The sequence below is a fragment of the Cnephaeus nilssonii genome (genome assembly GCF_951640355.1).
Source record: "Cnephaeus nilssonii genome assembly, chromosome: 11".
Taxonomy (NCBI): Eukaryota; Metazoa; Chordata; class Mammalia; order Chiroptera; family Vespertilionidae; genus Cnephaeus; species Cnephaeus nilssonii.
This window is the reverse complement of record NC_137082.1, coordinates 44,708,963-44,736,742: the sequence shown is the minus strand read 5'-3', so window position 1 is coordinate 44,736,742 and position 27,780 is coordinate 44,708,963. Positions and strand designations below refer to the sequence as shown.

Sequence of the window (27,780 nt, the reverse complement as noted above, 5' to 3'; positions counted from 1 at the left end):
TTTTATTGGAAAGCTAGCCAACATCATTTACTGGATAGTGTATTCTTTCCCCACTTATTTGTAATGCTACCTGTCACATTCCAAGTTTCCATATGTCTGTTTCTCAGCTCCTTAACCTGTTTTAATGGTCTGTTTGCCTATCCCTGTTCTAAAACCAGGCAGAAGGACTTATTTCAGTAAATCGACATTTACCTTCTTCCTGACTTGAAGCTTCTGAGCTGTCTTCTTTTAAGTGTTCTAATATCTTGGAAGTCTTCAGAGAAGGTTGTAAATTATCTGTAGGAAGTATTTAATACCATTAACTTTTTAGGAAAATTGTGATAAAGAAAACAAATATAATGATTATTTTTCGCCCAGGGAAGGCTAGAGTGGAGTTAGTAACAGAGAACATTTCTACCACATAGGACCTTTAAGAAATAAAATGACACAGTACTGGGCAAGAGTGGGGACCCTGATTTGTGGAGACAGGTCTCCTCCTAAAAACCACAGGACTGAAGCAGATGCTTGACATCTGTCAGTCCCCAATCCCACCCCCACCCCGCATGCTCAAGTGCTTCTCAAACATTTGTAGTGTTATGAAACTTTTTTCAATGTCTAATTTGTTGTGGGTCATTACTTTTATAAAATACAGTAATAATGTTGTGGCAATATCAAAAGAGTAGGTGTCTACTCTCAGTTTCGTTCTTTTATCACAGACCAGTGACAACCATTTGTGGACCAGCAATGACCCACAGAAAACACTGTTAGAGCAATGGATTAGTTCTCCTTTTAAATACAGAAAATCCAGCAGGATTCCAGAGTTCAACATTTGAAGTCATTTAGGAATTTAATATTTGTTTTCTCGGTTGTCAGGATGTGGAATGTTGCTCTCTCTCCCACAGGGGAAAAAAAGATAGAGCTGTTATTTTTCAAAAGAGCGAGGGTAAATGAACTTTGACAGTAACATGTTCTTTGGTGAAACAGCTTCGACATCCTGACCAGATTGTCCATAATCTCAAAATGTGTACTTTAAGACATTATTTTCACAACAACTTGACATCTTAAAACAAGATCTACCAGCTTCTTTAGCATTCATTTAAATGCTCATGTCATTTAAATACTGCTAAGCTCTCAAGATGAGATTTCTGTCATTTATGTATATACTACTCACTTGGGTAAGTTTTCCTGGGCAGCCTATTAAAACCTGAATTAAAAGTTTAATTTTGTGCACCAATGCCTTTTTACAACCAATTAGGCATGATTTATAGGTAAGTAGTCAATCAGAAGTACTTAAACTTGGTGTAAGGAGAAAGCACTGATTGTTAAATCTATACACTCTAGAATGACCAGGATTCTTTTTAAAAAGCTATTGTCACCCTAGCTTGTTTGGCTCAGTGGATAAGAGCATCAGCCTGTGGACTGAAGGGTCCCAGGGTCAAGGACACATGTTGGATTTGGGGCTCAATCCCCAGTAGGGGGCGTGCAGGAGGCAGCCGATAAATGATTCTCTCTCATCATTGATGTTTCTGTCTCTCTCTTTCTCTCTCTCTCTCTCCATCCCTTCCTCTCTGATATCAATAAAGAAATATATATATATATATATATATATATATATATTTTTTAAAAAGCTATTGTCACTATTCAGATGTAAATTTAACCATGGAGTTGTTCATCTTCTCTTAGTTTAGTAGTAAAAAAGAGTCATTAATTCTAATTGCTACTTATCTGTTTAAAATATTTAAGTCATACATATACACACACAGATGATTCAAAACTTTAAAAGTTAACCCATATGTTATAATATCCAATCATATTATTCTTTACCTCTTTCCCACCTAAAATTGAGAAAACATGTATTTTCTTTCCCCTTTAAATATAGGAAAATATGACTTTTTTGAAAACAGAAGATTAAGAAAACACAACTCAGCTACTTGCTATAGTGGCTGAGCTTAAAATTAGCAGAAATTCTTCTAAAGCACACAAAAGTGTTACTGGCAAAATATTATTTTTAAAAGGTAGCTGAGATAGATGTGTATAAAACTAAACACAAGGCAGACTGTGATGAATGCTTAAACATAAGGGCAAAATCAAACTATAGGAACATAAGAAAAAAACTAGAAACTTCATGAGGTAGTATTTCAGTTGGGTCTTAAAATAGGTGTGACTTTAACAGGCTGTGACAAAAGAAGCATATTAAGTTTGAGTGCAGAATGAGCCAGAACACTTGGACAGGAAATGGTAGGTGTATTGAGTGACTGCCCAGCCTTCCAACTTTCAAGGTTTTGAATAGGGAATTAACAATTTGATCTCTGAGACAATCCTGAGATAGGTTAAAGTACAGTGAGAAATTAGAATATAAGAGAAGAGCTAGGCTTTGTATAGTCCCTTCATGAAAGAAAGAAAAAAAAAGCCTCACTGACAACAATGAGCTTGGTAAGGAGAAGGTGAAAAGGAAGCTGTCCTTTGTCTGGTGTGGCTTGGCCTTTAAATGTCTGCATAGGAAGAGGAAAAATGAAAAGAGTAAGGCTGAGGTTTGCAGCCTGGGAGGCTGGGAGTTCATCATGGGAGTAGGGGACCCAGGGGGAAAGGTGGAGTATAAGAGTATGTTATACAGCAAGCAACCAGCACTGTGGCAAGGTCTGTAAGGAACCTGGTGATCCTGTATGTCCATGAATTCAAGAGACTTGTCCCTGGCCTTGGAATCAGTTTGTTTTGTGACCGTAGTTTTTACACATTATTTTCTTTAAAACTGCAGCATAAAATTCACTTATATCTACCAATGTTTCTTAATTGTAAGCTACTATTCCTTGACTTTAACTGAAATGACCACCCCATACAAGACGGCATGGTGAAGCAGGAAAACATCAGATTTCTGCAGAGGAGCAGGATGCTTACTGAGGCTGTGTCGAGGGTCTGAGGATCTGGATTGAAAAAAGCTGTGGACTTTCTGACTCTGGAGAAAAGCTTGTGATGAGGTTGAAAATAGCTGCCTGCATATAAAAGGAAAGGAGATTTGTTAATTTCATTTAATATAAAGACACAAAAGTCACAGTTTAGACTGTAAAGCGAACATAAGTGTCAGTTTAATTCAGGTATAAAAAAATCAGTTGTTTTCCTAAGAAAACAAATATTATTTTCTAATGTATTTCCCACAGGAGGAACTGAATAAAAGTTAACAAAACTTATTTGCAAGGATCTAATAAATAGGCTTATTTTTAATTTTGTATAATCTAATGGTAAGGTTTCAATTCTGGCAAAATGTGTACACTACTTCAGCCTTTTGCCCAACTGGGCCAGCCTTTCTGCTCAGAAAAAGTACAGTTCTTATAGGTGTGACTTTTCACCATTTGGTGTACCATGCAAAAAACCCTTCCTACACTCTCAACACAGGAGGTGGGAAGTCTGGGATGCTAAGAGTCAGGGAGACTATGGAGCGTAGTGGTCAGGTCAGTTCCAAGCATTACTACTACCTCCCAAGGCATGACTAAGCAATGATTCACTCCAATGTGTATAACACCATGACTCTAGGCTGTTATCTTTGAAAACCAGAATTCCTCATATTTTATTAGTACAATTAAAATATTCCAACTGGAGGTCTTCCCTACAAAAGGGACCCTACAAAAAGGGGCAAAGTTACAGCACAGTCTAACGGAATGTTTACTTACTGATCTGAACACCAGCTCAACTACTGAAAAGCTGAATCACCCTAAACAAGCCTTTCAGCTTCAATTTCCTCATAAGGCAATACTACCAATTCTTTAAGGTTATGACACTCAAAAATATATGTAAATTAAACTGTCACCCTGCTGCTTAATGTAAAAATCCCCTTCCACTGTTTTTGAACACTTTAAATGTTCCCTTAAAATTTTAATTCTTAACTCTTTCCCAAGGTTTTTGACTTTTGACCTATCATTCAGTTTATAAAGTCATTAAGTTCCACACCAATATATGACCCTTATGGGCCAAAGTTGCCTTATACATAAAGCAAACTTGCTTCTTGGCACTCAAAATGTGGAAGTAAATATTCAACAGGAAGACAAATAAAGGAAATAAATGGAAGAAAAATTGAGATATGAAGTAAGGAGCTAATCTAAATTTCCAGGTCTGAACACATTGCCTAAAACTGGGGATTAAAATCCAGAGTCAGTGGATTCTCCATTTACATTTACAAACCAGTTGGTCAAAACCATAAGCAGGCACACCTTTGATTCAAGGCTTGAGTTCCAAGAGACAGCCCAAATCCCACCTGCACACACTAATTGCAAATCCACTATGGGAACCACACCTGAGGTACAGACAGGCCCAGGCTTGAAATCAGTATACAGACTGAATGCAGGGTGGGCTGTACCAACCTGTCTCTACTTCACTTATAAACCCATATCCTATTTCTCATTTGCACTGTCCCCTATCCATTGTAACTTCTGTATTTCTTAAACGACAAATGATACTAATCTAAAATTCACAAACTGAGAATGAAGTGTCTAACACAGGGGTCCTCAAACTTTTTAAACAGGGGGCCAGTTCACTGTCCCTCAGACCGTTGGAGGGCTGGACTATAGTTTAAAAAAAACTATGAACAAATTCCTATGCACACTGCACATATCTTATTTTGAAGTAAAAAAACAAAACGGCAAAAACACCCGCATGTGGCCCGCAGGCCGTAGTTTGAGGACGCCTGGTCTAACATCTTAATGGTGTTGAGATCACAAGCTAGCCATACAAATAAATTAAAAAATGATTCCCCCTCTGGGGGAAAAAAGAGGTTTCACTGAATATTTGCATATTTTAGAAACAATCATTTCTGATTTCAGAGAGGTGAAGAGAACAAATGATAAAAGAATTAGTTTGGTGTCTTACTGTGAGTCAAGACCTAAACAACATAAGGATAAGACGACCATGTTAAAAAGTGCTCCAGAGGAAGACTCTGTGATCTGCCCCAAGTCCTCCGGACAGCGGTGACGCCGTCTGTGACACTGAGTGCAGTGTCCGGCGAACTATTACCTTAAGATGGGCTCCAGATCAGGATGTCGCCGTTCGTCCCGCTTCAGTGACCCCTGATTCAGGGCTCTCAGGATGGTCTTGTCAAAAGTCTCTGAAGACAGTTCCTTGGGAAGCTGGAAAATAAAAAGAGCATGGTCAGGGTTAAGTTTCTCACCTGCTTGGTAAACCCAGGCACAGAGGCAAATAAATGCCACCTGCTCAAGAACCACCCCAAAGCAGTTCCTTTTCTAAATCTTCACACGGGGGTGGGGGGCCCATACTGAAGCAGCATAGGTTCTTCCACTAGGAGACCCACCATCTGCCCTCCAAACACACCTAGGGCTTCCCAGGGAGCAAGGTCACCCAGCAGCATTCAACAAGCTTCTGGAACACACGTGCAAATACCTCACACCACAGTGAAGTCTCACCCACACCGAACTTCTTCAGTTAAAGGGAATATTTTGCATAGTGAAGCTAGTATTATTTTTATCCTCAAATAGTATTCTGAAAAGTGTTATCTCTGCCTTTAGTTACCACTTTTGTGCCTCCTTTTACCCTGAATCACAGTCAATGTCAGATTACCTGTGCAAGACACCAAATAAAGAACTGGGTATGAAAAATGGGGTAAAAACTCTTAATCTAACTAACATTAAAAAAAAAAACAACCCCACTAATTAGAGGTTTAGTAATCTTTTCCTCAATGTGATGGAGGTACCCTCAGAGCACTGGAAATCACACACAAAATCATCACTTGGCCAAGAAAATTTTAAGTTTAAAACAAAATTTTAAGACTATATTTAGTAACTACTTTACTTTGAAAAGTTCTTAATAAAGTAATTCTATATAAAACTAACTTTCCAAGTCTTTCAAGAATTCAAGGTTTTAAATTTGACTTTTGATAACTAGTCTTTCTTAGGTACTCTTGAATTATTGCCACTTTCCCTAAAATTAAGGATAGAACCTTTAACACTCTCCAAGGAGCCCCAGGAATAGAACAATCTATACAAATGGTCAGTTTACATATTGATTTTAATTGGAGAACCAGAACCCAAAGTAAGTATTCTCCTGACAAATCAGAATTCTGAGTCAACAATTCAGAAATGGAAAATTCAAAGGTAGCAAAAAGTATTATTCATTTTAGGCACAGTGAGACTGTGGAAGCAAGATGCTATGTAAGAATGAAATTCTTTCTCGTTCATTTAATTAACCTGTTAAGGTCGAAGGCTCTGTTGGCATCCCACACACAGCACTAACAGAAAGAAGTAAGTTCTGAATCTACATATTTTCCAAAGAAATTACTATTCATTTCAATATTTAATTTTTATATTATTGTCTTAATAGATTTAGGACACTAGTCATATATTACCCCCATTTTAAATACGATTTCTCCTGGATGTGCATACGCAGCCAAAGAAATTAGCTTTGTGGAGAAGTCTTTTTCCATGTGATCTGAAAGAACCAATGGCTGAATGCTCTTCTAGTGCATCCATTTTCAACTGCTCATAAGATTGGGCAGTGTGGATGTGCAGTCATTAGTATTTATAAACTGATCTATTTTCAAGTGGTTTTTATCTTTAATTTTCAGAGACTATTTCCAGTCCTAGAAGAAGGCATATTTTCTAAAAATATAGCTTTCAATCATGTCTCTTCTATACTAGTCACTATTTTGGATTTTCTCACCTCTTGGTCTTGGATCCTGCACACCTAGCCACCCACCTCCGGTGTCCTGGCTGGGCCTCAGCATAGCATACGCTCAGAGTGCCGAGAGGTTTACACCTCGTTATCACAAGCTGTTCTTTAAAAACACTGAGGCCTAGTGGATAACCACCTATAAGACCACATCACAATTTTTTGTGACTCCTTGTTCAGTCATTCAGTCAGCAAATATTCCAACTCCACCCCTGCCCTAGGTACTGTTTCGGCAGTGTGGGCACAACAGTGGTAGCAGACACCACTTGGTCCAGAGAAATACCAGACAGGGTGTCAGGTGCTAAGGAGAGGCAGGTAAAGGTGGCTGGGAGGACACAATTTGTGGGAAAAAGAATGTGAAAGCACTGGCCTCAAACCCACTCTTCCACATTACAGCAAACTAGACGTTTGGTTAAACAGCAACTATACAAGTTAGAATTACAGGCTGTCAAAAGAACAGCTTTTGCTCTTAACTTTTGTAGACTTTAAAATGAATGTAAAAAATAAAAATGATATATAGAAAATTTAAAAGTGTATTTTAAATACACAATTAATTTCTACACATTCACAATATATTGCCAATTATTTCATATAACTTGATAAGGCATTTGCCCTATTTTAGAAAAATAGTATATTCAAATGTTGCCTAAGCAGGGGGATCGTTAATTACCATGATTCTGAAGAATGAATTACTTATTTGGAGCTGTATTTTTTCAAGTAACTAAGGTTTTAGAAAAGTTGTGTGATGAAAATGAAATGTGTCAAGACAAATAGCAGCTGAAGCATAGGGCCACCCAGTAGGAGAGAGACTCTGCCCAGGTGCCAGGCCCCAGGCTGGGGTCCATCAGGTACTCTCTCAGCTCTGGGGACAGGGAAGTAGCAGTCCCACTCTAACTCCATAAGTAACCAGCCTTGACAGCTGGCAGTGCTGGGCTGCAGGGTATTTCAGTCTTAGCTGTTTATCCCCTGCAACTCACCCTCAGCTCTAGAATTCGGTCATGGAAAGGGCAACAGAAAAAAGGAAACGAAGCACATTGCTCTCTAACCCAAATGAGGCCTGTTTTGGATAAATTTATCCTATGGAGAGAAAAGTCACAAATAAGTAGAAAAGAATTTAAAAGCGCATGTGTGGGCGGGGTGGGGTTGCCCTTCCTTATTCTTCAATAGGCTGCTAGCCAGGAGCTACCTTCTCCTCCGGGAGGCTGAGGAGAAAGTAGCTCACTGACCACAGTGCTCACACACCTCTCCTTCCACCACTCTCTCTTCCTCCCCATGCTGTCTGAGGCTCACATGTCACAGGCATGCGACCTGTGGCAACTGGAAATTAATAACGCCCATCTTTACATGCAGTTAGGTCACCAGCTTGAAGTGGAGTTCTCAGCCCTTACCCTAGAGTTAGTTTAAAATAAGCCATAGGAAAATGGAAATATTCAAGTTGTTCCCAGGAGTTCTCACCCAGCGGGACTGACACTGCCAACACAGGGAACTATGTGCTCCTCAGAACCAGTGCCTCCCGTGCTGCCCAAAGCTGTGCAAGCTGGAGGCAAACAGCCTCCTAGCTTTACAAGTAAACAGAGACCCATGTGATCTGAAAGAACAGATTTATGGTGACAAGTACTGTCCTGAAAATTTCATATGCTACTGGATCAATAACTATGTCACACTTTTACCTAAAAGTTAGTAATTCAATTGGCAATGTTTTCTGCTTCTGGACTTTCTGTTTTATCTCTGTACTAGAGGCCTGATGCACGAAATTCATGCAAGAGTAGGCCTTCCTTCCCCCAGCTGCCAGCATCGGCTTCCCTCTGGCACCCGGGACCCCGGCTTCCCTTGCAGCCTCAGCTTCGTCCAGAAGGTCATCCAAAAGGACATCTGGTCTAATTAGCATAGTACTCTTTTATTATTATAGATTAACTATAAATTTTAAAACATTTGCTTATTGAAAAACAGTAATTTATTTGGTTATCCATTTAAATGACTTCCCTTATTTTAATATTTATCTCTACCCACACGCTTTTCAATAAAATAAAATTAGTATAAAATAAATAGATGAGAGTTTGAACAAAATGATCGAAGATCTCTTTCACCTCTGCAAGTCTATAAGATGTTCCCATTATACCTTATTCTCAGTGCTTTGGAGAATCTATCATTGCGGGAGTGGAGGAGGACTTGGAACTCAAAGGAACAAATGGAGATATATTTAAGGAGTCCACAGAGGGAGCTGAAGAGCTGTTAGGTCGGAGATCCACTACCAAATGCAAACAAGCCTCATCTTATTTTGCAGACACACTCTTTCATAGGATGTACTCCAGCCACCAACATTACACATCTGGGCAAGGAAGTAGGAATAAGCTTCCATTTAAAAAAAAAAATGTTGAAAATCCTTCATTTACTTATATTCGTAATATAAAGTAAGAAAACTTATGTTTAGAATAACATGACTTTTTCTACAGCTAATGTTCATAGAGAGTTCTCCAACCTGTATATATGTATTTTAATTTTCCAAGAATTAATTTTGATGTAAAGGTTTTTGGATTCCGTATATTATGTAAAAATAATTTTAATAACAAAATCTATACTTTTACCTTCAGTAGAAAATCCTGTAGTTCTTGGTGGGTTTTTGTTACTGTTGTGACTGAAAGATCAGACCAATTTACCTGATTAAAAAAACAACACAAACATATTATATGGTTATTTCTTAGGCAGGGAAACGGCTGGAAAAAAAAGCCATGTGTAAAGCAAAGAGCCTTACTTACATTTTATTAAGATTAACAATTAGAAATATAAAGTTAATCTGGCATTGTCATCATTTCTTCAAAATTATTAAAATTAACTGCACATTGACATGTTCTACTCAAAAAAATTTTAGTAACTCATTTCAAATCACATGTTGTTTTTTTAAAAGCTGTCTTTAAAAATATGTGACCATATTTTGGTAACTTTTCACAAAGTGGACCATCTTACATTCCTTTAGTGAAGTTGCAGAACTCTAACACGATGCTTTGAGAGTACAGCTCTATACCCCAAGAAAGAGAAAAATTTTACCTCCTGGAATTATGAAATATACATTCTTATGAGAAATAACCAGTGCTCACTAGCCCTTCTTTGATAATACCATATTGTATTTTTATGGTAATTTATGAAGAGATTTCAACTTTATCTCAATTCTGTAAAATCCTATTAAGGTGGATGGGACAAGTATGACCCATTTAAAGATGGAGAAACTAAAACTCCAAAAGGCTGACTTACTTAGATTCGATCCTAAGTAACTAAAGAGTCAGAAGTGAAATCTATTATGCTGCCGTACCTTTTGAATACTTTTAATTCAGTGGATCTAATAGTGGCCCACTAAAAATTTCTACTTTACAATTATTTGAGTTAAGTAAATACTTGAAAGATACTAATATCTAAGGCTTATCAACTAATCCTATATAATAGCCTACTATGCTGTGTCCGTCCATTCAACCAATCAAAGTTGCTAATATGCTAATGATATGGTAAGGCCGCTCAACCGCTATGACGTGCACTGACCACCAGGGGGCAGACAGTCGACCAGTCACTATGATGTGCACTGACCACCAGGGGGCAGATGCTCTGACCGGTAGGTTAGCTTGCTGCTGGTGTCCAGCCAATCAGGACTGAGCGAGATGGGCTGGACATGCCCTGCAGCCCTCCTGCGGCCCCTCCCTGGCTGGCCAACCTCCCGCATCCCTCCCCAACCCTGATCATGCACCGGTGGTGTCCCTCAGCCTGGCCTGCACCCTCTCACAATCCAGGACTCCTCAGGGGATGTCGGAGAGCTGGTGTCAGACCAATCCCGCAGCCCAGGCCGAGGGACCCCACTGGTGCACAAATTCGTGCACCAGGCCTCTAGTTGTATCATAATTAATCAGACACTTAAAAATATAGTATGTCCTCACTTAATGTCAACAATAGGTTCTGCGACTTAAATTTTACCATAGGCTGATATAAACAAGAGTTAAGTTCCCAGAGCATCTTATTAACAAAATAATGTGGTTATTCAAAGACCTACTACACATACAAAGTTTTATCTAGCAACCCCCAAAGCAAATATCCTTATTAACTGACAGATCTTTTAGCTGATTTTTAGTTATTCAAATGTCTGTTCAGCAACTACTGTGTCAGACACTGTTTTAGTGAAAGGGATACAGGAATGGACAAGACAGCCGAAGTCGCTGCTGGTTGAGGTCCGAGTCTAGTGTAGGAGACAGATGAAACAAATGGCTATATAATGATTCCCATAGTGGTCATTGCTCCAAAGAAAATTAGTATGGTGTGGTGCAGGAGCAGAGAGAAGCCCATTAGATGGTGCCAAGAAAGACCTCAGAGAAGGGGGCATCTGAGCCAGTCTGTGTGTTGCAGGGACATCAGCTGTGCCACGGTCTGAGGGTACATCATTCCAGAGCAAGGGGACACAGACCTTAAAGAAGGAGCAATCTTAGAGCTCCAGCAACAGAGGAAAGCTGGTAAAATGGATCGAAGACAGCAAAGACTGGCTTATGCCAAGTATTACAAAACTGTCAAGTGAAAAGTGGAGATAAGGACTTGAAATTTTCAAATTGAGGATATTTCTCCCACAAAGCAGAATCCAGGACTCCGAAATTCTTTGAACAAATGTACTAAGCGAGTTAGATATGGTGGGATGGCAGCAGATGAAGATTCCTGCTCTCCATGAGATAATAACCAAATAGAAAGAAAAAACACAAACCCAGATGTAAGAACCTGTGATGGCAATGTACCTTGGATGAATGAAAAAACATTCTGTTGGAGGATCAGAAGTGGCTTCATGAGAAAGGTACAGCTAATGTTTGGCAAGCAATACCTATGGGGAGGAACTGAAGTAGGAAGCACAGAAACGTGGCATCTTTCCATTTGGTTCAAGGCATGTACAGCCTTAGGAAAAAGGGCTAGACAGAGAAGCCCAAGCAGGGAGGAATAAGGAAGATGTGGATAAGGAACCCACGTGACAGTGAACAGGCAAAGGAGACCTGAGGCCTAACAGAGTTGGGCTCTAAGGTTAATTAGAGCTGTTTGAAGGACAGAATGACAGGAGAGCAATTGGAAATAAGAAGGCAGGGCCACAAAGGCCAGAGAATAAAATCATCCTGGAGAAAGAAAAAGAGGAGAAAAATATCAAGAAAAACAATGCCAGGAAAAGACAAGGCCTGTGATTCTGATTTTAAAAATACTGGTGAAAATGCTTACTTTTACTTTTAAAAGATATATCTTATACCTTTAATCTAAACTCTGATAATTATTGTCAGAGTAATTTTCATGTGGTGGTACAATTTCTAAAAACTTGGCAAACCATGCAGAACACACTGAAAGCAGTACATCCCCTTAATTTAGATAAAGGTATACATTTGTTTAACTTTTCTAAGTTAGCAAACCTGCCAGAAGTTTTTCCAAAGATCAATGTTCATTCTTTCCAGAAGATTATTTAACATAAAATATGAGGCATTTTTTGTGGGTGAGAGTAGCTTACTTCAAAGGTGTACTCCCAATATTTGTCAGCCCTTTTTCTCTGGACTCCTTTCAAGATTATCTTCTCAATGTGTACAGCTGAAAGAAAGAAAACATGCTGACTTGTTCTACAGAGACTAGACACACATTTCAATTACCAAATGTGATAAATGCTACACAATTAAGCTATTTATCTTCATCTTAATTACTGCTCTTAAATCATGATTAAGCAAAAAACAAAACAAAACAAAAAAACACCCAGAAGCATAGCAATGTGCCATCCATCCATGAAGTCATTTTTTCCTATATCCATTCAGCATGCTGAATGTCTAAGCAGATTTAAGCACTCTGCTAAGCACCAAAGATAAAAAATAAAAGGTGCCTGCAGTGAAGATTATTTTTAAGATGATAATCATCAAAACTGTTATTCAGATTACTACTAAAACAGCACTTCAGATTCATCCAAAAGAAAACGTACTTAAACAATAATGAGGCTGATAGTAATGAAGATGATAAAGGTCTTAGCGAAGAAATTAGGAAAGTGACTCAACAGACTAGTGTGCTCACTGTTGGATCCAGGGGACAGGAGATGGAGAAGAGGAGGGAAAGATTCGCTTTGCCTTAGAGGAAGAAGTTAAATCAGATGAAGCAGAATATACAAAGTAACTAAAGTATACAGGAAGAATTAAGGTTGTTATAGATCACGGAAGGTGGGCAATGAGAAAGCAGAAAACATACACAGAAATTTGCTGGTAAGCAGACATTCATAATAAACTAAGGAGATCTCATTGCCAGAATTTTGTGACAAGTTTCCAAATATATAGTGTTTGGTGGCCTGCTTCTGGGCCAATTTCCCCTTAGTGGGTGAAAAATGTTGAGGATGGAGACAAAAGAAAATCTCAAAAGCCAGGTGAGAAGCCTGTAACTCCTCAGAACTCCCGCAGCATCATACAGGACAAAGTGGAAAGGGAGGGTCTGCTGCTTTCAAAAGCCTTTCTATTAAATTATGTAAAGAATGATGCTACTAAATAAAAGCCATCTGAACTAATCTGCGTTCAGATATATAAAGCAGCTCTACTTCTGCAAACTGGTGGGCTATGGATAGGGGACAACTAGGGCATTATGGAACAAGGCTATGTCTTCAGCTTTGATCTCAAGTTAAACCTGCCGTGATCTATCAGAATCAGGACGAGAGAACAAAAGAGTATGTGGTGAGGAATGGCTGTTAATGTGAGATCCTCCTCCAAGCTTCATATATTAAAACTAAAAAGCATGGATTACAAACATTTGCTTAAAAATTAACTACACAGCCCTGGCAGGTGTGGCTCAGGTCCACACACCTAAAGGTCTCGGGTTTGATTCCCGGTCAAGAGCACATACCTGGGTTGCAAGTCGGATCCCCAGCCCTAGTTGGGGAGTGTGTGGGAGGCAACCCATTGATGTGTCTCTCTCACATAGATATTTTTCTCTCTCTCTTTCCCCCCCTTCCTCCCCCTCCCCCTCTCTTTGAAAATGAATGGAAAAAATATCCTCAGGTGAGGATTAACAAATATTAAGAATACAAGAAATTATCTCTAGTACCATCTTAACTATTAGCATTTTGATGTAGTCTTTTCAATTTTTTTTTTTAAAGGACCTTCATTGTAAAACCAAACTCCCTTTAGGTGACTCCCATGATCAGTGTGCTTGGTGAAAGAGTTTATGATTCAAGTAGTTCGATATTCTTGATTAGAAATGTAAACTTTTTTTAAACATTAAACATTTCTACCTATTTTTCCTCTGTAAGGAAAAATGTATTACACCAAAAGGATTATTATTTGGATTAAAAAGAGGTAAAATAATGTCAATTCAAAGCTGTGATAACTAGCATGATGCTTCTCATCCTTCCTTCACTCTTCCAAGGCTGCCAGGTAGCTGTCTACATTTGCCATTTCACCGTTTCCCTCAACACAGGTAATGGACTCCCCAAATGTTAAGAGCATGTCTAAACTCATTTCTTTTCACATAGCAAAGTCTTTTCATTCCCCCATCTCCAGCCCTTTTGAAAACTGCATTACTGCAGGAAGAATGGACTTGTAAGAAATTTCTTCTCTCTCTTACAGTGATCTTCTATAAAATTAATTTTTTCAGTAGACACTGAGCACATCCTACAGATATAGCCCTATAATAAAAACTTTGGGGATATGTTAAGGTCTTTGCCCTCCAAAGACATGCAACCAGAATGAAGACAACTGACTACAAGGCAGGGCCAAGTAAGCACATGCCAGGGTGGGCCGCGTGCTGTGGAGCTATCACCCAGATGCAGATTCAAACAAGTAGGACTGGCTTTTGAACTAAACCAAGGACCAGCAGGCTTTCTCTACTCCAAAAAGGAGACAGAAGAGTTAGAGTGAACCAATGTAAATAGCACTCTGCAATCTTTCCACTTATAGATGCTTTAAGTTAGCAAAAAATACAGCATACCTTCTCGCTGGGTTCTATGAGGTGCCACAGTAAGTCCGTCATGAGGTATTGGGGCGTGTTCTATTAAACTGGCCTCATTAGTTTGCACGTAATCACCATGAGCAGAGTCATTCTAGATCAGAAAAGGGGCACATGTTAATTGACTAAGAAGAGTACATTCTATAAAATAAAACAGATTTAAGTCTTGTACTTTTAGTAGCAACACTTTTAATAGCAATTTTTAGAGATCAAATAGGTGATTACAAAGTAAAGGCAGAAAGGTGCAAAGTGTCATAGGAGTAAGGAAAAAATTATCAATATTTATCTTAATTCAACAGCAATATTCTATCAATTACTCACTGTCCCACTTTTCTTGCATATTACTATTCAGAATTGCCAATGATGTCAATTCTATACCAAAGTGAACCAGAATTGAAGCAACATAAATAAAAGATGGTAATCCCCCACTTATGCTAATCCCCCACTATGTAGGACATTGGTATTTTTTACATTAATTATTATGCAATTTTTATTCATTACTTGGGTTTATGACAGTCTAACAAGATGCTTTGTTGGGAAAATGTCTTACAAAAGGTATCATTAAGAAAAACAAATCTTTCTAAACAAGAATGTGTATGGACAATGAGTTTATTACTAATGTTAAACGACCTCACGGTAACTAGGTGCTCTAAATCTAATTGAATTTGCTCAATCATCAGTGAACTGGAGTGAGTTTTACTCCTAGGAGAACTGCTGCTTGAAGGAATACAGAGCATGCTGGTGTACACACAGCTCTCCAGCATTATCATGTGTGGACTGTTACTATAACACACTGGTTAAGCCAAATTAAGAAAATGGTTCTTTATCAAAATTCATACCACATACCCCCCTCTTCATGTTCAGAATCTTAAAACACTACTCAAATCAAAATGACCTGTTTCAAGAACCAACTACAATTTTACAAATTTGCAATAAATAATACACATTCATGTTTTAAAACTGTATAAAGAAATGAAGCAAACAGAACAGCTGAAACTTCCTAAAAATCCTATTGTAAAATATTTGGTTCTGCTGTCTCATTATGCATCCTGGCCTGCCAGTTGACAGCTCTCTCTCTGGGAATAAAGTATCACATTCGATACTCTGGGGAGCTAAGCTTCAGCCTTATACAGTAGTTGTCTTCCTCTAGAAGCCCAAGGAAATAAAGATTGTCTACAAAGAACCACTTAATGAGAAGAACACAGACCTCTTAAGTCAACATCCAATCTCTAAAACATTTAGCACGATGGCATTCATCACTTTCCATCATTACTGATGTTTAAAAGTTGGATACAGGAATTCTTCTAATGATAACACAATCAATGTATATCCAACCCAAACCATATAATCATTTACTACAAAGTAATAAAACCACATTGGCCTAACACTACTGAAAGTACTTTAAAAATCAATACAAATAAAGCACTGTAATCCTCTCAAATACCTGTGTTAGCTGGAAGAAGTTTAGTTGGCAAGGTCAACCATTTCCTATAGACTATTTTTCTACCATGCTTATATGTGGTTCATAAATTAAAAATTACACACACCTTCCAATGTAAATCAAAATATACAAAACCCAATAGTTTTCAATAGGAAAATGAAAAAAATCAAAACCACATGGTACACTTCACGCCCATCGGGATGGCTATTATCCAAAAACCAGAAAATAAGTATAGGCAGGAATTTGGAAAAATTGGAACCTTGTCCATTGCTGGTAAGGAATGTAAAATAGTGTGGCCGTTATGGAAGACAGTCCAGCAGTTCCTCAAAAAAAAATTTTAAAAAAATTTTAAAAAAATTAAACATCGAATTACCATATGATCCAGCAATTCCACTTCTAGATGTATACCCAGAAGAACTGAGACTAGAACATATAACTGGTACTCCAATGTTCATAACAGCATTATTCACAATAGCCAAAAGGTGGGAATAACTCAAACATCCAACGAGGGATGAACAGATAAAATGGTGTGTGTGTGGGGGGGGGGGGGCCGCAGGGGGGTATACAAATGAAATATTAGCCTTAAAAAGGAATAAAATTCTGACAGATGCTACAACAGGGATTAACCTTGAGGACATTATGCTAAGTGAAACAAAGAGAATAAAGAGAATAAATATTGTATGATTCCACTATATAAGGCACCTAGTTCATAGAGAAAGAAAGTAGAATAGGGCTAGAGAAAGGGAAATGGGGAGTAAATACAGGTTCTGTTGGGATGAAAGAAAAGTTCTGGAGATGAACAGTGGTGATGGTTGCACAACAATATGAATGTGAATGTACTTAATGCCACTAAATTATGCAATCAAAAAGGGTCAAATGGAAAACTTTGTTATATATATTTTATCACAATGTTGCCTCCACAAATATTATATTGAAGTAACCATGAGAAAGTGGTTTGCTTCATAATCAAAATCACATTTTTAAAGTCTGAAGTTACTTTAAGAACACAATTTAGCAACCAAGAAAAAGCCTCCTGGTTTAATAAACTCTGAGAGCTCCTGGCTAACTCAAATCCACATGTCAAGTAACACAAGTGAGCTAGACATCTTGTTCATTCCAGAAATTACTAAGATTTAATTTTTACACATTAAGATCCATCACAATTACACACGTGCGATTTCTTAAATGTGGGAAAGTTTGTGGAATAGTCAAATGGCTGGACTGCCTAAAAAGACTCTTTGAAAACATACCCTGAGAACAAAGGTCAGGCCTCATTCTGCTCTAAAAAAGGTCTAACTACAGATGGAACACACAGAGAGTGGGGAGGGAGAAAGCACCTCCAGTCCCCAGATGTGTTGTGTCTCCAGACATTCTGGCGCAGAGACAAACAGACCTCACCTTTAGTGACCTGTCCAAATTCCTGGCCCATAGAGCTTCGAGAAATAATAAAATGGTTGTTGGTGTAAGCCACTAAATTTTGGGGTAACTGGTTATACAGTTATAGCTTTCAAATTCTCTTATTTAAAGGGCTACAACCAAAGCATGTTATTATTTAATAAGCAAGATTCCTAGAATGTCTTGTGTTGAATGTTAGAAAATGACTCATTATCAGAAACATTACTGAAATGTCAAATTTTATCCATTTTTGGTGGAAGAAGAGGGAATTCTCTAGGGAGAATTTAAGACTTACTTACTGCCTGTCTCTTTAATTGAGAGGATGTGGTAAGAGAAGGCAGATGTTTTTCTCATCTCTACTCAATGAAATAGCACAACCCAATCCAACCCAAAGTAATGCCTTGAATCACCTATAGCTTCTGATGAAAGGCAAGTTCTGGTGTGAGGAGAAACATGACTGGTAAATATATTAAAGTTATGCTCAAACAACTAAACTAACACAAAGGTTGAGGGAAGGGGGACCAATGAATCAACAGCTCAGAAAGAGCATGATATGGATTCTATGATTGTGGATGCTCTTCCTACGTAGCTTATTGTTTAGTTGAACCAGAAATGCGGGGATAAGGTGATTCAACAAGGCCAATATGGCAGAATTCTCTTAAAAGCCTGGCTAAATGAACATGGGGTGAAGGGCCAGATGATTTATTGAATCTGTGTATACTCTTCTCTATCTCAGCCCACTCCAATAGCAGCTATGCAAGCTGTTCTTAACGTGACATTTGTGAACAGTGGTTATCTGTGTATATGTGTGTGGGGTGGACTGGAACCAGATGGGTGGAACAATATGGGGGAGGGAAACTCATCACTATAACTTTCTATGTATTTTGGGAACTCTGAATTTATTACAAATAAAAATATTAACATTGTCGATGTCATTGCCTTTTCTAAAGAACTGAACTTGTAGGATGCACAATTAGAGAAGATCCGGCAAAAGAATGTTGATAAAGAAGCCTAGCGGGAAGAGGGGAGTAGAGTATAAAAGAGAAGTAAGGGTGGCAGCTTTTACCTAAGAGCTGGCCTTGCTGTTTCTATTTCAACCTGAACAGTACCACCTGTAGTTGACAGGTAGAATGGTGAAAAATATACATCACTGGACCACAAAACTACAAAGGTCTAGAACGCAGAGGGGGAGTAGTAATGTTTTCCTACCTAGACCAAAGCTGGGTCCCCCTTCTTTAGCACCAGCACCTGTGTTTCTTTACCAACCTCCTGTTCTACCATTATGCAAGAAAGGTGATGGCATGAGATGAGCCAGCCTTGAATGGAAGGTAAGATGTATGAAGAAATTGTGGAAGAAAGAGATTTTGAGTTCAAAGACTTATCAGTGGCCAAGCTCCAGCCATCACTGCAAGAAAATGTGATAATATTGCTTTAGTAAGATGTGTCTGGCAGCAGTATGCAATAGATAACAGATGGGAACCAGTTAAGATAACTATAAAAGTCTAGGCATAAAGTCCCAAAAGGGAATGGTGTCAGCAAGGATGAGGAAAGGGTGGATTCAGGACATGAGGGGAGCCAGGATTTAGGTTATCAAGCAAATCAGAGTGTCTAGAAGTATAATGGTAGTATTGAGAAAACTGGATGACTTTGGAAGGTGTTTTTTTTTCTTAATCAATGATGCATTCTTTTCATACACATTAAGTTTAAAGTGACAGTGGCCATTTCAGACAGACATACCACAGGCAAGCAGAAACACATATAAATTTGTACTGACTCCCACTGCAACCTGTTGGAAACTTATTCCTTTCATCTGACCTTCAAGGCCCTCTGAACCCAACCTCTATTATTCTCTTCAAACTCCTATATTTCTGTTCTTCCACAGCAACCAAATTGTGCTGTAGTCACTCATTGACAATCGATATATAGATTGATATATGTGTGAGTATATATCTTGTTTAACAAGCATTTTCATATACATGATAATCTTCACAGCAGTCATCCTTTCTAATAAAGAAGGAATATGCTAATTGACCCTCACACCATCACAAAGATGGCGGCGCCCACAGCCAATAAGGAGGGAATATGCTTACTGACTGCCATGCCCTCAAAGATGGCGGTGCCCACAGCCAATAAGGAGGGACTATGCTAATGATTGTCACACCCTCAAAGATGGCAGTGCCCACAGCCAATAAGGAGGGAATATGCTAACTGACCGCCACACCCACAAGATGGCAGCGCCCAGTCCCCTCAGCCCAGCTGGAGCGGCAGGCGCAGCACAGCTGGGCCCGCCCACAGGCGGGTCCAGCCGCTCCACACTCCTGCCTCCGGAGCCCCCCTGTCTCCTCAGTCCCCCAACCGCCCAGGGCCGGCCCGAGGTGCAGGCAAGCCTCGGATGTCGGCTGCCCAGCCGCCCAGGGCCACCCGAGGCTCAGGTAACCAGGGCCATCCAAGGCTTGCGCTGCTGGCAGTGGCAGCAGCAGAGGTGTGATGGGGCATCGCCTTCCCCTGATCCCCGGGTCACCTTCTGCTCCTGAGGGCTCCCAGACTGTGAGAGGGGGCAAGCTCAGCTGAGGGACCTCCCCCCTCCAGTGCATGAATTTTCATGCACCGGGCCTCTAGTATATACATGATATCCCTATTTTATACTGAAACTTGGGAAGACTAAACTTGCCAAAGTGACCTTTTTAAAATCTAATCTGACCTCAAATAAATTATTTCTTGAATGAACATAAAACCCTTCTAATGCTCTAAGACATTTAGAAAGGAATTAAAGACCAAATGTTCCCTGGAGCATAGGAAGAACAGAAGGAAATTGACTACTGTGTGCCCAGCAGCTCTGCCACCTGTAACATAAACACCCGATTAGGCACTTCCCTTTTAAAGTGACTGTTTACATAGACTGGATGAAAGAGGCTTTTGTGACAAGGCATTCTCTATGAGTAAAAGGAGTGCTATCACACACAGTCCTCCGTAATGAAAAATAGTCTGTAAAAGGGAAGCTCATCTGCTTTGAAGGGAGTGCAGGCCTTTTGCTTCTCTTTGAAAAAAAAAAAAAAATATACTGGCTCAGTATTTCTCTAGAAAGGACAAAAATATTAAATAAGCTTAAATATCAGCCATCTATGTAGCATTTATAAAACAAGATACAAAAATGTTCCATAATTATCGATGGGTTACAGTCTGTGCTATAAACTAACAAAAATTATGTAACTTAACAAAACTGCAAAATAGCTTTAATTTATAGAATCATTTTCTAGCTAAATGTGAAAACTGAATACAAATCTAAGTAGATTAGTTGCACAGTAATTAATGATAATTCAAATTAAAACCATGTATTTTCTCCATTCCCATTCATAAATCTAGTATGGGGAGAATATGTATTTTAATGAATTGTGACTCAGAGAAATGCTGGGAGGTTTTGTTTTTTCTTTTCCTTTGGGCTTCTTTTATCTGTAGCATACCAGATCTTTGCAGTGTATTAACAAAAATAACTGTCCCAAATAAATGTCTCTCAAATACTACCTTTTCAATTACCCACCCTTCCTGAACACCAATCAATTTAGAGTTATGGTAACAGAGAACAATATAGAAAATACTACACCGTATGGACTTTTATTGAGTGGAAAAAAAGCAACCATCTGGATGACTATATCTTAGTGGAAAAGAAAAATGCATTGAGCATAATTCTCAACAGAGAACTTGTACTCCAGATAGTATCTGAATTATTTTGCACCTTCTCTCATTAACTCAATCATGCCAACCTCAAAAGGCAGTTATTATCCCCATTTTACAGCTAAGACAACGTCACAGGGATCTAAGTGCCCTGGTTAATATCAAAGAGCTAGTGGCAGAATTTAAGCCTCTGAATCTAGTGATCTACTAAACATGGCTATCACTCAAGGCCTTTGATAGCCTCTACAACATACTTCCTGTCCCTGCCCCCCACAAAATATAACAAAGGTAGTTTTTAAAATATCTATATATTTCAGAAAAAGAACTAGCTTCCTGTCCATCTCCACAACCCTCTTCTCCTACTGAGGTATAAATGTGAATTCCCCTAGTTCTCCTTACCTGAGAAAACCATTGCACAGAAAATACAATACCCAATAGCTCCCATTTGTTACTAAAATAATCACTACTTAGCTCTGATATTCTAAAAGCCTTTTCCAAAAGGCGGTTATAACTTAAGTGCTTTTATTCTTTGCTGCAGCCAAATCAACCTAAAATTTCTCATAAAAGACATGGCTACCTAGCTCTGATCCCACTCTCAATCTGTGAGATGCTGTACCCACTCTTCTACAACCTTATAAACAAGGCTTAACTTTGACCTATGATTGCGTTAGCAATCTTTATTGAAGATCCTGAGCCAGGCATTATTCTATAGGTACTTGTTCATTTAATCCCAACAATCCTAATGTAAGCACTATTATCCTTTTGTAGGAGGAAAGCCTTCTCAATGCCCCAGTGAGACTCTTCACTGTACAACCTCCCAGCAGTGGCCAACAAATTAACAGTATTTATTAACTGTGAGCTTTAGAATTGTTCTTTTTAAAAATCATTTTTAGGAAGCATCTTTTCAGTGCCTAATACAGTAAAACTGAAAACCTAACCACTAACCTCTCCCCTCTCATTTTAAGTCAGTGACCTGTTTCACCAGGATTCTGGTTGCCACATATACACTCAAGTTATCTTAGAGTAGGGCATTTATGATAAAAGTCTTTTAAATTTTTCTTTTTTGGGCCCCAACATTACCAATACATAATCTGTATTATTAAAATGAGTTGATATACTTGCTCTGTCAAATACAAATAGCTAATTAACTTAATCTATGCTATGATAAAGTAACAATTTTGTAGTTTTCTTTTTTAGTAATGCCATTGATTTCTTTAAGTGAAGGACCCATGGCCACTTAATTTTTGTGAGTTCAAATATGTTTTGCGAATTCAAATAACACTAAGACACAGGATGATCTATCAGTTTCTACCTTTAATTCAAACATTAGTATTACTTGCCAAGCAACTAAGTTTTGAGGATATTGAAAACACAATCTCCAGAGAAACATGGCCATACCAATGATATTAACCACTAACCACTATCCTTTTTTCAACTTTGTGTTGCTAAATAGGAGTTAAGTCTCCACAATTGTAATATTCATTTTTGTGAACAATTAAGAGTGTCTTTAGGCATTCAGAGAGAGAAAACTTGGTTGTCTTTTCTCTTTTCAATGAAAAAAACAAAACGATTACCTTTTAAAATATTTATGCAGGTTTTATTATTTGTTTTTTTACTACTATTAAAATTATCATTTATAGTTTGGGACCCATTTTTAAAACCAAGTCTTTTCAGTTATGCTCTGTATGCAATCAGGAACTAGATCACCCAAATTTCCTAGTATACAGTTAATGAGTATTTTCACTACTGCCCACTGACCTTTTATGCAAGTGACTGGCAGTCCACTACAGTTTTGAAGAACGTGAGCTTTAAACACAAGTCTCCAAAAAGCAATGCCAACACTTAATTACAATCCAATATAACATTTACTCTAAAATCACCCAAATCACACAAGAAAACTCTAGAAATGTTACTGTTAGACATATACTTGTGTAATATTCCTCCATTTTTCTAAAATGACCTGGTAAGTATAGTCTAGTGGTTAAGTTTGTGGACTTATCACCTCAGCCATTAACATCCTAACCATAGCATGTCATTAAACAGTTGCTGAGCCTGGTCAACTTGAAAGCATATAATTAATAGAGCATTCGAAATAATACACCTGTTCCACCTGTAAACATGTTTAAAAAGATTTTTTTTAAAAAAGGGAGACTACTGCATACTAGGTACTGAATACAAATCTTGAAAGAGCCAGGAACGGTATTCTGGGCTAGTCCACTCTTACTCTAATACAAAAAACCCCACACAAAACCTTAAAGATGAGTCCTACTGTATCCATTTAGTATGGAGGATACTGAGACAGTAAGAAATAGAATGATTCCTAAGCAATTACAAAGTTAGAAACGTGTGCCTAAAAGGTTACTTCCGGGGCAATAAAAGGCTGCCTCAGGAATTTCCCGAGTTCCCAGACAACACCATCCGCGTGGTTCTCCCAGGGCTGGGCACTCCGGCCCGGCCCAGCAGAGAACACCCCTGAGCCAGCCGCACCCTCAGCCCGCCCCCAAGGAGGCGGGGCCGGCACGACAGTCACATGGGCGGCGCGCGGCAGCCATCTTGCTGGGCAGGGGCGGGGGAGCCCCGCGGGACAGGCCCCCATCGCCCGGGGCGGGTCCGCGGCCGCGCCTGACGGCGGGGATCTACGCCGAGCCGCTACGCTGACGCACGAAGGACACGCGAGACTAGGGAGCCTCTCTGCACACCCCAAGGTGAGCACTCCTCCCCGGGAGCATCGGCAGAAGGTCGGAGTAGCTGGGTTGGACTACAGGAAAAGGGGATTGAAAGCAATCCACCCCCATCAGCAGCTTTGGAGTGACAGCTTGCAAGCAACAAAAGCGGAAATGTCAAGGCCAGAGCATGCCACAGCTGGGGGACTCGGGAGTCCACGCTAGCAGCAGAAAATGCGAGGTCCTAACAATTTAATGAGACGCAAATGACTGTAAACAACTACTGGAGAGAAAAGTAGCACACACTACTAGTGTCTAGAAATAGCCTTCAGCGTCACCTGTAGTGCGTGTATCCCCTAGGATTTGTTCCCCCACTTCAGCTCACGGCCACAGCACTGGGCACTGCCTGACAAGGAACGAGTGCTGAAATTAATGGCAGCATGCCCAGCCTCACTTTCTCCAATCCTCCCGGCACTCACTGGATGCCAGGAAAGGCACACACTGCAGTCAAGATAAAAATCTCATTATTCTGGTGTGCACGCATCTCTTCTTGTCTAGCCGCCTTCCAACACTTGCAATGACAAGCAAAATTTAAAGGAAAAAAGACTCCCAGCAGTTAAATCTCAAATAGGTTACTCTAGTTGTAATGATATGAATGGAATGATATTATAAACGGTTTCCATCCTAGCATTTTTATTAAACTTACTTACAATCTAAAGTTATCTTTACAATATAAGCTATACCAAGAAATTTTTTAAAAATAAAAGTATTGCTCCTGAGTGCAGGCTTTCTTTTCTAAATTTAATGACAGTGCATATGGAACTTTTCTGAATTATTTTAGTGAGTAGGCTTCAGAATTGAGTTTTTACCACCAGTATACACAGCTGCATGCTGCTAGTAAATATTTGAAGATAAAATTTCAAACAAAAAAATTAGACATTATTACATCTGAGTTTGATATATCCTAAAATTGAGTTAGTTACCTCACAGTAGCCTCCTTTTAAAAAGGAGGGGCTCAGCTTAGATTAGCACTAAATATCTTCAGCCCCCCAATTCAGATATATAAATTAAATTAACTTTCCAGAAAGGGGCGGGGGAAGGCAAAAGCAAAACCCCCTTCCAGTATTCCAGCCTGGAAACCGCCTAGGATGAAAAGTAAGGCGTCCAATTTAATACCTTTTAAATAATTGTGAACCACAAAAACAAACTCTTATTGTACATAGTTTTTACTCTAACTGAAACCTCCTCCTCTCCCCTCCACTAAATTGTCATGCTCAAGAACTTTATATGGGGTCTATATTATTATTAAATTACTTTCATAGGTCTATAAATATTTCATCTTCCTTAATATTTGCCACAAGTGACTCATCCGGACACTCGCCTACTACACTCTGGTATTTAATAACTTTTTAGAAAACAACACTTATGCCTACAGTAAAGGCCCAACAAATATTCCCAGACCCAAATCTGGAGACACGACTCAAGCCCTTTGGAAAGCAGGTTATGCCAGAGATAAAAGTATAACCAGCTCACCTTAGGAGAGCTCCTTCCCAACACAGACAAGGAGCGCTGCTCCTTTAACTAACGCTACTCCTTAACTAGTTTGAGTCAATTCGCAGATCTCCACTTCCGATTTCTTCTGGAAATCAAGTTATTTGAACAGGAGCCATAAGCCCCTTACGACCCCTTGTAAGCCAGGCACACACTGAGCAAAAAGAGCCCCTGTGTGGCAAGGCACGCCGGGAGCGCAGCTAAGGACGCTTGGCCAAGGGGTACGGCAGAGCTTTAAAACGTGCAAGCAGAGCGCCCCACGAGAAAGGAAAGGCACTGCCCACGGCCAGGCTGCGGCTCACACACCGGCTCCTACAGCGCTTCGTTTTTCCTGGCACCTAGGGCCCGAGAGATGCTCAAAGCCAAAAATGTCCAGAGACCCTTCATCCGAGAGGGGACTCGGGCTGAGTGCACCACGTTTTCCGTGGCGATTCCGTTACGGAAGAGACTTCTAGAGTATTCTGCTATGGCGGGTGCCTGTGAATGCGGGGGGGGGGGGGGGGGGGAGGGAAGGGGGTTGGCGCGGTGAGGGAGCTGAGGCGGCCCAGCAAAACGAGGATTAGTGCTACAGGGCTGGGAGGTACTCCAGGGTGGGGAATCCGAGACACCTGCGCCCGCCGGGGTCAGGCTCGGCCTAGTGGTGCCCCAAACCCAAGCCGGGGACCTGCCTGGCGTGACTGCCCCGCGGTGTCTGGGAGGCTCGCGCGCCCTACCTGGGCCCTGGGGCCAACAAAGTTGCACGGCTCCACCTCCACCTCCGCGTCCTCGGGGCCCCGGCGGAGCGCGCTGCGGAGCCTCTCCAGGTGCTCCCTCAGGGTGACCCGCTGGTGGAAGGAGAAGGCCGGGTGCAGCGAAGCCATGGTGAAGAGCAGCAGCAGTTCCTCCTGGGCCCTGAAGCCCAGCCCATCGCCGGCCCGGGACTCGGCGCCGCCGCCTTCCGGGCCGGAGCCGTCCTTCTCGGCGTCCTCCTCGCCAACCCCGTCCGACCCGTGCTCGCCGGGCTCGTCCTCCGCGTCGCCCCGCGAGCCTTCGCCCCGGGCCGCGCGTAGGCTCTTGAGCACCGAGTCCACCTGGGGCAGGAGGCGGTGCAGACGGCCGGCGGCCTCGCGGTTCTCCGAGCCCAGCAGCGCCAGGTAGACGATGAGCCGCGAGCGCACGGCGGGCTCTCGGAAGTCGGCCAAGGGCCCCGGATCCGAGAGGCCGTTGGCCTTGGCCTCCGAGTCGCGCAGGTAGTGGTAGTCTTTGCGCGCCAGGTCCTCCAGGCACGAGCCCAGGAAGCGCAGCTCCAGCGGATTGCACAGGTCCAGCAGCCCGCACATGAACTCCAGGCGCTGCGCCGAGCCCAGCACCAGCCCAAACCACTCGTACACCCGCTCCTGCTCGCGCAGTGCCGCCGCGGGGCCGCCGCCGCCCGGCATGCCCGCCCCCGCCGCCGCTCCGCCAGCAACAGGCGGCCCGAGACACCGGGGCGGCGGCGGCGGGTGGCCCCGCAGCGGGCCCGCGGGAGGCGGGGGGCGGCAGTCGCGGCGGCGGCGCGGCGGCGCCTTAGCTCCCGGCCGCGCATCCGCCTCGGGCTCCTCCGCCTCGGGCGGCGGCTCCGCGGGGTGCGTCGGCTTCAGCGGCAGCTTCATCCTCAGCATCCTCGGCTAAGGCGGCGCGGACATGCGAGCGGGGGCGGGCGGAGGGGCGGGGGCCGAGGCGCGGCGTAGCGGTCAGGAGCGGGGCTCCCCCATGCCGCCGGGGGAGGGTCAGGGGCGGGTCTCCGCCGGCGAAGGGGGCGGCGGCCGGCTGGCGAGGTCGCTGGCGTCGTCTTCCCGGGCCAGAGGCGGGGCGTGCCGGCGGCGGCTCCTCCTCCCGAGCTCCGCGCCGGCTCAGGGGGCCCTAGTGCGGGTGGGAGCGAGCGAGCGTGTCTTCCTTCCACCTCCCTCGGTCCCGTCGTCCTCACTGTGCTGGGTGCGGTGACGCCGGAGCGGTTCCCTCACGAGCCAGTGCGGACCCAGCAGCTGGGAGAAGAGGCGGGGCGGCCGGTCCGGGCGGAGACGCTAGCGGGCTTCGCACAGGCGCCTCAGCCAATCAGTGGTCCGAGCCGACGGTTGCGTGTGTCTCCCCGCCCCCAGGGCCCGCCTCTCTCTACGAAGCCACGCCCAACTGCTGCCCGGCCGCCTCCCTCCGGGCCGTTTCCGCGTGGTCTTAATGTCTAGTGGTTGGCAGCCGGTGGGGGACACGGGTGTGGTGGTGGGGCGGCTGGGTGAGCCGGAGCGCGGCGAAGGGCGTGCGAGGCGCACGTGAGAGGAGGGAAGTGGGGGAGTTCGTCTTTTCTTCAGGCCCTAACCCCACTCTTCACTCCGGATCCCCCGGCCCTGCCTGCTCGCTGGGGCCGCCGCCCCTCCTCCGCCAGCGCCGCGTGTGCCCTCGCGGCGGCGTAGAGCGCGTCGTGGAAACCGG

At 41.8% G+C, this 27,780-nt stretch overlaps 1 protein-coding gene across 5 annotated transcripts in view; it reads right to left on the bottom strand.

Moving 5' to 3' along the window:
* Positions 1-27,370, bottom strand: part of ZCCHC2 (zinc finger CCHC-type containing 2) — a 47,807-nt gene extending 20,437 nt beyond the window's left edge. For 3 of the 5 annotated variants that reach the window (XM_079784926.1, XM_079784927.1, XM_079784928.1), the window contains exons 1-7: positions 26,049-27,369; positions 14,596-14,707; positions 12,155-12,231; positions 9,234-9,305; positions 4,981-5,093; positions 2,875-2,969; positions 193-276 (exon numbers count right to left, since the gene is read on the bottom strand). In XM_079784926.1, the coding sequence (XP_079641052.1) occupies positions 193-276; positions 2,875-2,969; positions 4,981-5,093; positions 9,234-9,305; positions 12,155-12,231; positions 14,596-14,707; positions 26,049-26,975 (1,480 nt within the window). In that variant the 5' untranslated portion in view covers positions 26,976-27,369. Of the gene's footprint in view, positions 1-192; positions 277-2,874; positions 2,970-4,980; positions 5,094-9,233; positions 9,306-12,154; positions 12,232-14,595; positions 14,708-26,048 lie in introns of all 5 variants that reach the window. The other 2 variants (XM_079784924.1, XM_079784925.1) reach the window with 1 other exon arrangement.
* Positions 27,371-27,780: the final 410 nt, after the last annotated feature.